Raw genomic sequence first — 14,039 nt, 5'->3', positions numbered from 1 at the left:
AAATGTTTTTATTAGAATTTTTTTTAACGTTTATTTATTTTTGAGACAGAGAGAGACAGAGCATGAATGGGGGAGGGGCAGAGAGAGAGGGAGACACAGAATCGGAAGCAGGCTCCAGGCTCCGAGCCATCAGCCCAGAGCCTGACGCGGGGCTCGAACTCACGGACCGCGAGATCGTGACCTGAGTCGAAGTTGGAGGCTTAACCGACTGAGCCACCCAGGCGCCCCTAGAATATATTTTTAATAGAACATATTTTCAACTTAAATAAAAGAATAAAGCCAGTTAAGGTTTTTGAAGTTTCAAAATAAACCAACAGCAATAGCAATTTCACAAGATTACCTTCCCAGCAGTGGCAAAAAATTCTCCATCTGGTGAAAATTTCATTAAATGAATTTGGGAAGCAGTTCTGTAAATTAAAGAGAAGAAATAATTTTTAAGGAAAATTAGAATTCTGTATTACTTCTCTAAACAATATTCAGGAAGTTGCTTTAAATAATGGAAAATTTTCTGATAACACAAGTTTTACACTCAATTTTAAGTACATCTCATAAATATAAAATGAATACAAAATATAAATTTTTAAATTAAGTATAAAAATTATTTTTACGTGAAAATATCTATGTGTACGAATCATTAAAGGAAAGACTTCTCAGTCTTTAAAGCTTAAGACAAAACAATCATAGCTCTCATTGTCTTGGAATATAGATACCTAATGGCCCCGGAAATTAGATTTCCAAACTGAAAAATTTCAATTTCTCTTTTTCATATTCTATCATATATTTTAATGGACAATAAATTAGTATTTTGAAATGAAATCTCCCTTAAGGTGGCATTTACCTCATTGAAGATTACGTGTGGGTTACTGGGGGACTTGCACGCATGAGGGAAGCCTGCCAGCTTTGCCTATGCACTTGGTGCACACTTGCCTTTTCTTCTCTGATGAACTTTGGCTCATTTCACGTCATTGCCTTCCCTTCTGGCTACGCACTTATGCTGATCTCAAGACAACCCTCACTGTCATTGCCTTCCTTTTCTTTACCCAATTTTGTGCTTAGATTCACCTCAAATTTATTTGTAAAGCAGGCCAAAGAGGAATTCTGTCACACTTCCTTCCAAATTAAAGTAACTTTTTTCTTAATCTTAAATGTAATAGCTACGTAACAGAAAGTATTGCTACATATATATGAAAAGAAGAAAATGAAATCATCTACAGTTTCACCACGACACCCATTCCCAGGCAAAACCACTGCTAACATTCTAATGCACAGACTTCTAGACCCATCTCTCCACCCTCCTCCTCTGTCTACTTTCTTTGGGAGGATATAGGGGAGGAGAGGATGGAGAGTGAGGTCATATTACATTACAGTTTGCTTTGTAACATTTATCTATTTTAAAGTATGTAAAGAACACGTTTGCATAATAATGTGTAGAGATCTGCATTATTTTACTGGCTATGTTATTCTATTACGCATATATGCACTGCCTTAAAATAATTTTTCACCACCGTTTTCTCATTTCTGCTGCTACAAAGTAAGTGGTGCAATGAACATCCTTGTATACACATTTCTATGGATCTGGCTAATTCTAAAGATATTCTTAAAACAAATCATTAAAAGTGCCTGATCTCCATTGCAATCATCTCCAGGAGTGTGACCTCTGTCCAGGTCTTCTCAAAAAAGCTAAGGCAGTCCCTTTTAAAAAGGAATCAGTTCTCAATGCTCCCTCTGCTCAAAATTCTCAAGAGCTTCCCAACTCAGCACAAAAGGCAAACCCTCACAATAACCTCTAAGCAAACTCCCTGACCTTGTTCACTTTATTCCAGCCACAAGCTAAGCACACTTCTACCAAAGTCTGCAGTGAATGTTCACTCTGCCTCCAAGATTCTTCTCCCAGAGATATCCCCACACACCTTGCTCCCTCATTTCCTTCAGGTCTACACTCAAAAGTCACCTCTACTCTTCTTCCTTTTACCTTAGTTTTCTCTATCATACTACTGATCTTCATCTAACGTGTTTAACGGGTTTTAAACACATCACAAAAGGAATGTGATCAAGCTCAATGTTTAAATGTGTTCCAGTCAGTGTAATCATCAGCTGCTCCTAAATTGAAACCTGAGTCCCATGGCTTTTCTGCTTAATTAAATAACCATCCCAAATACATAGTATGTCTAGTCCAAGTTATCACCGTAGACTCTAATCTTGAATTAACTTAAGATTCTTCCCCTCTACCAAAAGCACAAAACACATTTCAAATTCTCAGTTCAACCCATGGAAGCCCTGAAAAGGCAATATAACACTTTGCTGCTCCCCTCTCCCCCACTTTACATGGAAGACTCCAGAGCAAAGACAACTGTCTCTAAAGAATTTTCTTTGCAAAGTCCTACTCCCTCTCCATGTTAAGACTTTTTAAAACTCACAATCTAGCCGAAGGGTACAAAATATATGGAACCAACTCTCCTGAAATCTTTCTAAACTCTATATACCAGGTCTGCCTTACTCTCTATTTGGTATCTCATATAGTTCTCTTCCTGTTTCATATAAAACGGACTCAGGAAGAATGCCACTTAACATTGTGTCATACTGGTTTACTGGTTGGTAGTCTCGGTCCCTACCTGGTCACTGCTATCTATATTCCAAGCACTTCTACCACTGCCTCAAACATGATAAACACTCAGCAAATAATTGCTGCATGAATGAATGTAATGTGGAGTTACTATCTCAGGGTATAAAAATTAAGCCTGTTGATTCATACTTCCAAATTGCTCTTTAGAAAAATACCAATGCACTCCCTTAAAGAGGATTTAAGAGTACCTGTTTTCCAAACACTCACTAATAGTAGGTATTATTCATCCTCTTCTTTCTGGATATTTCTCATTTTTAGATTTTGAAGTCCATCAACTCTTACTTAATTTGCTTATTATTCATATGTACTACCATTTAAAATTTTTCACTTGTCTATTTTTGTTTACTACAGAGATATTAATTTTTAAGACCTCTTTTTTAAAAAAGCATTAACTCCAAATTGCAAATACTTTCCTCAACTTTTTATATTCCGTGTGGTCTGTTTGCTTTATAGAATTTTGTTATTGATATGGTCAACAAATATTGATGTTTTCCTTTCCTTTCCTTTCAGTTTCTAGTTCTGGTATTATACCTAGAAGGTCTTTCCCTCATCTAAAGCAGCATTTATCCTGAAACAGTGACAGAACATAAACATCAAATGTTAAATTTCCTAGTAGCCACATTTTAAAAAGTAGTAAGAAACAGGTGAAATTATTTTATTTAAGTTAATATATTAAAACTACTATCATTTCAACATGTAATCAATAAAAAAAAATTAACTGGATATTTTACATTTTTTTCCTTTGTGCTAAGTTCTTGAAATCCAGCGTGTATTTTATACTTACAGCACAGTCAATTCAGACTAGCCACATTTCGAGTGCTCAAAAGTGGTATATCGCTAGCTGCTACCATAATGGACACTGTAATTCTAAAATAAAAAAATTCTCCTGTATTTTCTTCTAGTATTTGGTTCATTGTGTAGAAATTCAAGGTTTCCCTCTTTTGACACTTATTGTGGTGTGAGGCATGAAACGTACTCTAATTTCATTTTCTTCTCCACAGAGTTACCAAGTTTACCCACTGATATAAAATGACACCTAATATACTGAATCTCCATGTGTAATTGGGCCTAATTCTGGACCCTAATCTGTTCCTACATCAACAACAAACTGCTAGACCAGCTCTAGCTTTAGAATTCATTTTTCTATGCTATCTTCACTATTTTACTTCTTACAGAATTTTCCTGATTTTCCCATATTTAACCTGTTAAAACAAGTTTAGAACTATGCTCAAAAGTAGAAATTCCAATGGGATTTTGACAAGGATTATATTCAATACATAAAGTAACTTAGGAAAAATATACTTCTTCACGACAGGAAAACTTCTAGTCAAAAGCATGGAAAGTGTCTCTGTCTCCTTTGGTAGAATTTAGCAAGTTTCTATTTAATGATCATCCTACAGGTTTAACACATTTTCTATGTTTCTCCATAGGTGTTTTATTCAATAATTAAAAAAAAAACTGGATCTATAGATTCACTATGGGAAATAGTGAATCCTCTGTATTTATGAAAAGACCTGTTGCAGAATAAAAAATCAATACTTTTAATGTTGTGTAGTTTCACAGAAACTAAAATGCATTTATAACAAAACCCACATGAACAGTTTTATCACTTTAATCCCCTAATTAATTGCTTACTTGCAATGCCAAATGCATCTCCAGTCCCCCAAATTAAGATCTGTTTTATCTGGATTTTCATCTTCAGTTGGCTTCTCCAAGTTAGCATTGGACCACAGTTGCAAACAGCTAGAACCAGTTAAAAGACGATTGCCTAAAAATATATATACATTATTCACCATTTATTATTTAGGTATTTAATTAATGAGTTAAGTTACATGGTTAAGAGTCTCATATAATACTATAAAAACAACTCAACTTCTAAAAAAGTTAAATAACCAAAACATTTGCGGGGAGAGGGAGTGAGGGTGTATTTTAATTCTGTTGAAGCAGTTTGGGGAAAATAGGGAAGAGATCATGTAATCTTTCATTTAAAAAACATTTAATGAGCATCTTCTTTGTACCAGGCACTGTGCTAGCCACTGACGGGGAACACAATGACAAATGAAAACTGTCCTTTTTCAAGACGATTTCACATTCTGGTAGAGACATTCTGTGAAGAGAGGCATGAATTCATGCAAGTTCAAATATATTCCCAAGAATGATTTATAATCTGGTTTATGGTTAAAGAATAAGGTGCACAGAAGACTTGGAAAAAATTCTGGTCAGAGACCAAAGCATTTTTGAAGTTTATAAGGCATCTGGTTATAATTAGTTACAATTAGTTGGGAGTGTTAAGTGTGGAGAGGTTACATAAGTGGATCTGTATTTTAGAAGAAGGAGTCTAAGTAGGATGGGCAGATATCAACAGATGGACTTGAAGAGGCCTCGTAAACCTTGTAAACCTCCCTGCACTGAGACAATATGCAAAAGTTATATGTAAAGTATGTACATTTTTCTAGAAAGATAATCCTTAATTTTCACCATGCTTTCAAAGGCTCCAGTACACAAAGGTAAAGATTCTTTAAAAAAAAGGCTAGAGATGGATGAGATTAGAGAAAACACACAGGGAAACCTGGTTAATTGACTATAATAATACACAAAGGAAATCATGAGGATCTGAATCAAATACTAAACTAAGAAGCAAGGATTTGAAAGCCATTTCAAAAGCAGAATTTTCAAGGCTTGACATCAACTAAAAAACAGAAGATACAAAAGGTTTCAAGGAAAAATCCCAACTTGGGAAGTTGAGCAGAAGACTGTGTTGTCATCCAAACAAAGAACACACAGGAAGAGACACAACTGTGATCAAAAAGTTGAAAAAAAATAAGGAATTCACTTTAGCAAATAAGGACTATGGATTTGTGTCTCCCCATAAAGATCACTCTATTTCAAGGAAAGTGGGTTTGTGACAAAACAGACTGTTGACCAGAAATCCCTGTGTCTACATCCTAAGTAAGTCACTTAATTAGTTATGTGAATTTAATCTTGGGCAAACTCTGAGCCTCAATTTTCTTCTCATCTATAAAATCAGAAGTGTGTACAGATCAGCTATAATGGTATCGTATGTATAACCGTGAGGCACAGGCTAGTATCGTACATATAACCGTGATGCACAGGCTAGTGGGCTTAGCAGAAGCTCAATAAATAGCAGCAACAGGGTGGAAGGTCTCACAAACAGCTTAGAAAGCACCAATGAGGAATTTCATTTAAATTTAGTTATTATTAGCACTGCTAGGAATTTACCCAAGGGATACAGGAGTACTGATGCATAGGGGCACTTGTACCCCAATGTTTATAGCAGCACTCTCAACAATAGCCAAATTATGGAAAGAGCCTAAATGTCCATCAACTGATGAATGGATAAAGAAATTGTGGTTTATATACACAATGGAGTACCACAGGGCAATGAGAAAGAACAAAATATGGCCCTTTGTAGCAACGTGGATGGAACTGGAGAGTGTGATGCTAAGTGAAATAAGCCATACAGAGAAAGGCAGATACCATACGTTTTCACTCTTATGTGGATCCTGAGAAACTTAACAGAAACCCATGGGGGAGGGGAAGAAAAAAAAAAAAAAAAAAAGAGGTTAGAGTGGGAGAGAGCCAAAGCATAAGAGACTCTTAAAAACTGAGAACCGGGGCGCCTGGGTGGCGCAGTCGGTTAAGCGTCCGACTTCAGCCAGGTCACGATCTCGCGGTCCGTGAGTTCGAGTCCCGCGTCGGGCTCTGGGCTGATGGCTCAGAGCCTGGAGCCTGTTTCCGATTCTGTGTCTCCCTCTCTCTCTGCCCCTCCCCCGTTCATGCTCTGTCTCTCTCTGTCCCAAAAATAAATAAACGTTGAAAAAAAAAAAAAATTAAAAAAAAAAACAAAAAAAAAAAACTGAGAACAAACTGAGGGTTGATGGGGGGTGGTGGGGTGGGTGATGGGTATTGAGGAGGGCACCTTTTGGGATGAGCACTGGGTGTTGTATGGAAACCAATTTGACAATAAATTTCATATATTGAAAAAAAAAGAAAAAAAATTTAGTTATTATTCAACTGCTTAGTTCACCAATGGACACCAGTTTTTTTTTTTTTTAATTTATAACTGAAAAATAACACTGTATTAATTTCAGGTGTACAATATAATGAATGACCTGATATTTGCATATACTGCAAAATGGTCACCACAGTAAATCGAGCCTACATCCATCACCATACATTGGTTACAATTTCTTTCTTGTGATGCAAGAACTTTTAAAATCTACTCTTAGCAACTTTCAAATATACAATATGGTATTGTTAACTAAGGTCACCATGCTGTACATTACATCCCCAGGACTTATTTATTTTATAACTCCAAGCTTGCACCTTGTGACCACCTTCACATATTGTAACCACCCCTCAACTCCAGCCTCTGGCAACCGCCAATCCCCTTATTTATGTATGAGTTTGGTTTTTACAAGTTTTCTTAAACATAAACTGAAGTTGAAATTAAGGTAGTATAAGAGACTCTTAAAAACTGAGAACAAACTGAGGGATGATGGGGGGTGGGAGGTAGGGGAGGGTAGGTGATGGATATTGAAGAGGGCATCTTTTGGGATGAGCACTGGGTGTTGTATGGAAACCAATTTGACAATAAATTCCATATATTAAAAAAAAAAAGAAATTAAGGTATCCCATGAAGGATTAAGAAATTAATATAAAATACAAAATAATTAATCCCAGTTATGGAATGATACAAAGATAGCTAATGTATAATACAGTATATTGCTTTGAACACAAAGGGTGGAGGTATGAATATTAAAGTAGGAAAAAAGGCAAAAAAAAATCTTAAAGAGAAAACCTCATGATTTAAGCTGGATGCAATAGTGGATCTGGAGAAAACACAAAAGCACTATAGTCAGTTTAGTAATGGCATCTGGAAAAATTTCTTTATATCCGAATACCTAGCAAATAGTAAGTAAATACTGGTCAGAACAAAAATGCTAATATTTCACTTAAAATATTTACAATCTGTTTATAAAGTTCACTTGCAAAAATAAACTAATTGTTCCCAATTATTTATTACAATAACCCGTTTCTCAACCAAACCATTAAATTTTAAACTTTTCAATTGTAAAAAGAAAAATAATTCGATCACAATTAAAGAGATAATGGTCATGAGCTGTTGTCAAGTCACTACTAGGTATGCTAGGAAAATAAGTAACTGTCTTTTATTTTCCTTTATTTTTTAGAGAGACAGAGAGAGAGCAGGAGAGAGGGTCAGGAAGAGAGAGAAAGAGAGAGAGAGAGAGAGAGAGAGAGAGAGAGAGAGAGAGGATCTTAAGCAGGCTCCACACTCAACATGGAGCCCCATCTCATGACTGCCCAGCCCCCATCATGACCTGAGCCAAAATCAAGAGTTGAACCGACTGAGCCACCCAGGTGCCAAGTAATTATCTTTTAATACTACTCTCTAATGCTGATTTTAGAGCAATTTAATATTAATACTATCCTCTGAAGCATTAGTATTGATAAACCAATGGTACAGAATATCCAAGCAACTATTATGTTATTACTAAAGACGTATCACTCAAGGGGCGCCTGGGTGGCTCAGTTGGTTAAGTGACCAACTTTGGCTCACGTCATGATCTCACAGTTGGTGAGTTCAAGCCTTGCATTGAGCTCTGTGCTGACAGCTCAAAGCCTGGAGCCTACCTCAGATTCTGTGTCTCCCCTCTCTCTACCCCTCCCCTGCTCATGCTCTTTATCTGTCAATAATAAATAAAAATGTTAAAAAAAATTTAAAAAAAAATCACTCAATTGTTAAATGTTTTTATTGAAGTTAGTAGTCTGACACCTCAAGTAGCTAGTTTACCTGCTAACAATATTTTTAGAGGGCTCTTATATACCAAGTACTTTCAGATACACTGCTATACCTTATCATTAAAAAACTACCTTGTGAAATAGGTTATTACCTTAATTTCTAAGTGAGTTAACCATTCTTCATCTGTTAAGTACTTTTTTTTCATGATAACAAAACTTACAGTCAAATATGTGAACATTTATTGAAAACCTAATATATGATGGGCCCCTAAAGATAAAAACATACTAAATAAAATAGTCTCAGCTCTATCTAACCAAAAATTTAAACCATGTAAACTAATAATTATAATAGACTGTAGGGCTATAAGAGAGTAACCATATAGTGTATCATTCAAATAGGAACTTTTGTTAGAGTAGAAGGTGACACTATTATCATATGAGAACAACAGGCATTAACTGGGACATAAGTCTCACTATAGTAACAATTGAGTTATACACCAAGTGCTGTACTAAATGAAATGTCAAATGTGAACCCAGGTCTGATCTCTCTCCACTGTATGTATAATATATACACATAGATTACCAGCTAGTAAGCATCAATCCTCTAACCTTATAAGAAAAAACATTTTAAAACAATGATTTTAAAAAAGTATCTCAGGGGCGCCTGGGTGGCGTAGTCGGTTAAGCGTCCGACTTCAGCCAGGTCACGATCTCGCGGTCCGTGAGTTCGAGCCCCGCGTCAGGCTCTGGGCTGACGGCTCGGAGCCTGGAGCCTGTTTCCGATTCTGTGTCTCCCTCTCTCTGCCCCTCCCCCGTTCATGCTCTGTCTCTCTCTGTCCCAAAAATAAATAAACGTTGAAAAAAAAAAAAAATTTTTTTTTTTAAAAATTAAAAAAAAAAAAAAGTATCTCAAAGATAATCTCTTTTATCTCCTAAAGTAATTTCCAAAGTTTTCTAATAAACATTTTTTCTCAGCCATTTCAACTACTGTATTAAAATGTAAACTATCTTATCTCTAAACTGATGATTTTTTAGTTCTGTTTCAAAAAGAACTTCTTTCTTATATTCTAGAAACGTCTATCTTTTGGATATCGCTACATGACACGATAAGCATGTCAAATTCCCCATGTCCAAACAAAACGTATGTTCCACTATCTGTAACTCCTACGTATCACTGTTCTTCTGGGCAGATATTCTCAAAAGAATCTAAAATCCAACTGCCAAGTAATATCAATTCTACCGCCCGTGCATTTCAGATCTATGTATTCCTTGCATTAGTCATTCAACATTAATTAAGCACCAATTACATTAAAGACAGTGAAATAAATTCTTATTTCTCATTCAGACTACTGTGAATCCATACTTTGCAAAGGTAACTATAAATATATTTATCCCCCTCTTCCTCCAGACTCTGACCCTTCTAACTTACTGCTACCAGATAAACCTGGAAAACCATAAATCTTAGCTTGTCTTGAGGCACTTCAAAAACCTGTAACAGTTTTTTGGACAGTCAAAAAGAATTAAATTCAGATACCTTCACATGACTTTAAAGACCTTCCACAATATGTTGCAATCTCATCTCCTTATCACCAGACTCACTCCAGCTTCAAAGTCCTATTAACAGAATGTATCTAATGCTTTCTTTTTCTGGGCCTTTGCCCACGGCAATGGACTGATAAAAACTGCTTTGGGATTTTTTTTTTTTTTTTTTTTTTTTTTTAAATGCAGAGGTAGGTAAGTGATACATACATACATGACCTCTTCTTAGAATTCCCTTCTTTTTGTCTCTTCTCATCTATCCCCGCTCTCAATGCTAAAAATCTACCTCCTGACCGGTCAAAAAGCTCCTCTTCAATCAAACTTTGATTCTCCAGACAGAATTAATGTCTCCTTCCCAAATCAACAGGTATTCCTACCATAGGTAGACACTATTACAGTATTTGTGTTTATTTCAGTATAAGCTCTAAAAGAACATAATGTTTTACTTACTTTTTACTCCACACAATCTCACACAGAGCAGAACTGAAATACATGAAAGTAATAAAGGAAACAGCCCAAACAAGTGGTACTGTTATTTCATTTCAGTTAATCCTGCTTGTGTTCTTACCTGCAGGATCCCAAGTTATGTTGTGCGCTATTGATTCCAGAAAAAATTGGCCACTTTTCTGCCATTGACTATATAATTCCTAAAATTAAAAAAGAAGTCATTTAGCCAACTATTATGGGCAGTGTTTTTCTGTCAAATATATACATTCATTTATTATTATCACTTATTATTCATAGTAACACATCAAGTCATTTTCTTTGAGGTACAATCGACCATGCAGTCATTTTGAAGGAGAAGAAAATGTTCAATTCAGTCAAGAATAAGAAATATGCAATGGAAGAGCGAGAGAATGAATACTCATTCATGGAGGTCCAAAAAAGTTTGTCTTCAGCATAAACAACCAGTAACTATATGCCACGTTGGAGAACATTCTCTTTAACCTCAGACTTTTAAAATTACAATGTTTATCATATTATTATAATAGTTACAAAGGTTTAACTTTAAATTTGTCTGTGTCTGTGCTATCTGAGGCTTCCTTCTCTTTTAATGTTTCACCCTCACCTGAGATCATAAGGTATGTGTGAAAATTCAGAGTAAGAAATGAAACACTTCCATTATATTACATAATTTATGACATTATCATTTCTGAAAGCAATACTTTTCAAACTTTTTTACCTGTAGGCCATTAAGAAATGTATGTTGCAATAGGGCCCAAAACACAAACAGACATAAATGCAATCTAAGTTTACCCCCTTACTACATGTGATGCACGGTAACATCTTCTATTTTACCTCATTTTCTTTTAAATTCAGGCTATGGCCTACTAAGTTGATTTCACTAACCTCAAAAAGATTGAGACCCATAAATGATCTTTTAATGTAGTGGTTTTCATACTTTAGTACAATAACCTGAGATGTTTACTTAAAATTCAGATTTCTGAGGGGCACCTGGGTGGCGCAGTCGGTTAAGCGTCCGACTTCAGCCAGGTCACGATCTCACGGTCCGTGAGTTCGAGCCCCGCGTCGGGCTCTGGGCTGATGGCTCAGAGCCTGGAGCCTGTTTCCGATTCTGTGTCTCCCTCTCTCTCTGCCCCTCCCCTGTTCATGCTCTGTCTCTCTCTGTCCCAAAAATAAATAAACGTTGAAAAAAAAAATTTTTTTTAAATAAAAATAAAAAAAAATTCAGATTTCTGAGATGCACATCCAAAGGTTTGGGCTCAAAAAATCCAAAATGAGGAATCTGTACTTTAAATCAATGCCCCAGGTGATTCTGATACAGGTGGCCTGCAGAATATGCTTTTATGAAACACTGCCTTGCAGGAATGGCTTTTGATCATAGTGCACGTCAGAACCCTCTCTAGAACCAGACACAGAAGTGCCCAGGCACAACCCCACACCTACAGATTTAGAAATCCCGAGGGCAGAATGGATACATGGACCAGCTAGTGATTCTGAAGTTGTCTTCCCATGAAGAAACACCACCTTAAAAGAATATTCCAGAATGCACAAAGAAAAGGAAATAGTGTCTTTTTTATGAGGATCTACAGATTCTCTTACACTATACCCAGGAATTACAGATTCTATGTACCTTCCAAAGTCCATTTTTCTATTTGATCCAGTTTTTCCCTTACACATCAAGGTTTTTTGTTTGTTTGTTTTTGTTGTTGTTGTTTTTTACCCTTTCTGCAGTCAGGGTTGCCTACCAATAAACCAACTTCTTCTTACTGACTTTTTAACAATATATTAAACAATTATAACCAGTACATGAGAAAATGGGCAAAAACTAAAATTCCTGATTCTACCCTTACTGATAAAGGTATTTTAACATAACTGATTTTTTTAAAGTCAGTTATCTCATTCAATAAATATTTATGGAATATTACTTGAAATATATCATCCCGAGCAGAGCAATCCCTTTTATTTTTACTACTTTCAATTACTAATTCACAGGTTATTAGGGCTTCTAATATTGGATTCATTTGGTAACACAACACAAATATAAATCAGGGGAGAACTGTGGATTCTCCTTCCGGGAAGTTTTTTTTTTTTTTTTTTTTAATCTTTAACGTTTATTTATTTTTGAGATAGAGAGAGACAGAGCATGAACAGGGGAGGGGCAGAGAGAGAGGGAGACACAGAATCTGAAACAGCCTCCAGGCTCCGAACCATGAGCACAGAGCCCGACGCGGGGCTCGAACTCACGGACCGTGAGATCATGACCTGAGCCGAAGTCGGATGCTTAACCCACCAAGCCACCCAGGCGCCCCCCGGGAAGTTTTAAAGTGAGTATCAGTTAACCTAAAGAAAATATTTTTCATTAACACAAGGTAGGGAAAAGAAAGTCCACACGTAGGAATCAATACAGCTAGTTTTACTTAGTTCTGTGGCTCAGCAGCTGTTTCACTGGTTAACTAACTTATTTTCTTTGGGCCTCTGTTGTCTTAACTTATAAAAAAGAAATAACAGCTGTCATACTAAGTCAGAGGGAATTTGTAAGATACTAAGGAGCTAAGTGAAAATGAAATGAAAAATACTCAAAGGTATGTCTATTATTAAAACACCTCAATTCTTTACATTTAACATACTTCTGCACAGTTTCTGACATCATGTCATCATTACAATATTCCCACAAAGAATGAATCGCTATTAGCCAATTTCAGAATTGATCAAAGAGCCTCGTAAGAATGACTTGCTTAGGATCAAATGGCTAGAAAGCAGCAGAGAAAGCAAGCAAGCAGTGCTCTTAAGACCATACTTTGGTGATCCTCTTTCATAGGACTTAAATCACGAGTTTAATCTTCAGTGGAAATGGGTAAAATAAGCTGGTCTATTGTTTCTAGGGCATTCAAGCACCCAAGAAATTTACTACATAACCTTTGTACTTATGAAATATTGTTTTAACCAGCTTTCAGAACTATTTCTGAATACAGTTTCTCTATAAAGAAAAACATTTACTGACCTGTTAACAGTTATATTACACAAACATAGTAAGTGCAAAAAAATAAGCCCTGGAGATATGTTAAGACTCTGCAATTAAAACATGTAACTTTAAGAACAAAATACACAAGAAACAGCAGAGAAACTACATAAAAGTAGATAATAAAAACCAAAAACAAAACAGTCACCCCATCTACATAATGGTGTTTGCCACTAGCAATAAATGAAGTGCCAAACTTAAAGCTGTTGACTCTTGAAATATTTATTATAAAAGAAAAACATCAGAAGAAAAAAAGTATTTTCAGGCAATTCATCAACACAATTTAGTTTAATTCTACTTCAACCCAAGATTTAAAACATATTTTAAATATGGAAGTGGCATTTAACATGTATCTACAATTATGGTATAATTTATACTGATTTATTTGATGATCACTCTGATTCTACACCCTTAAAAAACACTGTCTTTGAATACTCAAGACATTTCAATTCCTAAAAGAAAAATGATAAATTACTGACCAAATTTTTCTTTTGCTTCGGTAGGTTAACTGGTTCAAACACAGAGATAACATTTCCATAGGATGCTGCAATCTTTTAAAAAGAAAAATAAAGAAAACTTATGGATATGTTAACTTACTTATGAATCAAA

The 14,039-nt window shown here is 35.6% G+C and overlaps 1 protein-coding gene across 8 annotated transcripts in view; it reads right to left on the bottom strand.

Annotated features, from left to right (window-relative positions):
* Positions 1 to 14,039, bottom strand: part of DMXL1 (Dmx like 1) — a 135,511-nt gene that overhangs the window by 100,227 nt on the left and 21,245 nt on the right. For 7 of the 8 annotated variants that reach the window (XM_045486595.1, XM_045486552.1, XM_045486566.1 and 4 more), the window contains exons 3-6: positions 13,910 to 13,981; positions 10,515 to 10,593; positions 4,259 to 4,391; positions 341 to 407 (exon numbers count right to left, since the gene is read on the bottom strand). In XM_045486595.1, coding sequence (XP_045342551.1) covers positions 341 to 407; positions 4,259 to 4,391; positions 10,515 to 10,593; positions 13,910 to 13,981 — 351 coding nt within the window. Of the gene's footprint in view, positions 1 to 340; positions 408 to 4,258; positions 4,392 to 10,514; positions 10,594 to 13,412; positions 13,736 to 13,909; positions 13,982 to 14,039 lie in introns of those variants that run through there. The other variant, XM_045486603.1, reaches the window with a different exon arrangement.

The sequence above is a fragment of the Leopardus geoffroyi genome, chromosome A1 (assembly GCF_018350155.1).
Source record: "Leopardus geoffroyi isolate Oge1 chromosome A1, O.geoffroyi_Oge1_pat1.0, whole genome shotgun sequence".
NCBI lineage: Eukaryota > Metazoa > Chordata > Mammalia > Carnivora > Felidae > Leopardus > Leopardus geoffroyi.
The sequence above is the reverse complement of the archived record's forward strand: the minus strand, read 5'-3'. Positions and strand labels throughout refer to the sequence as shown.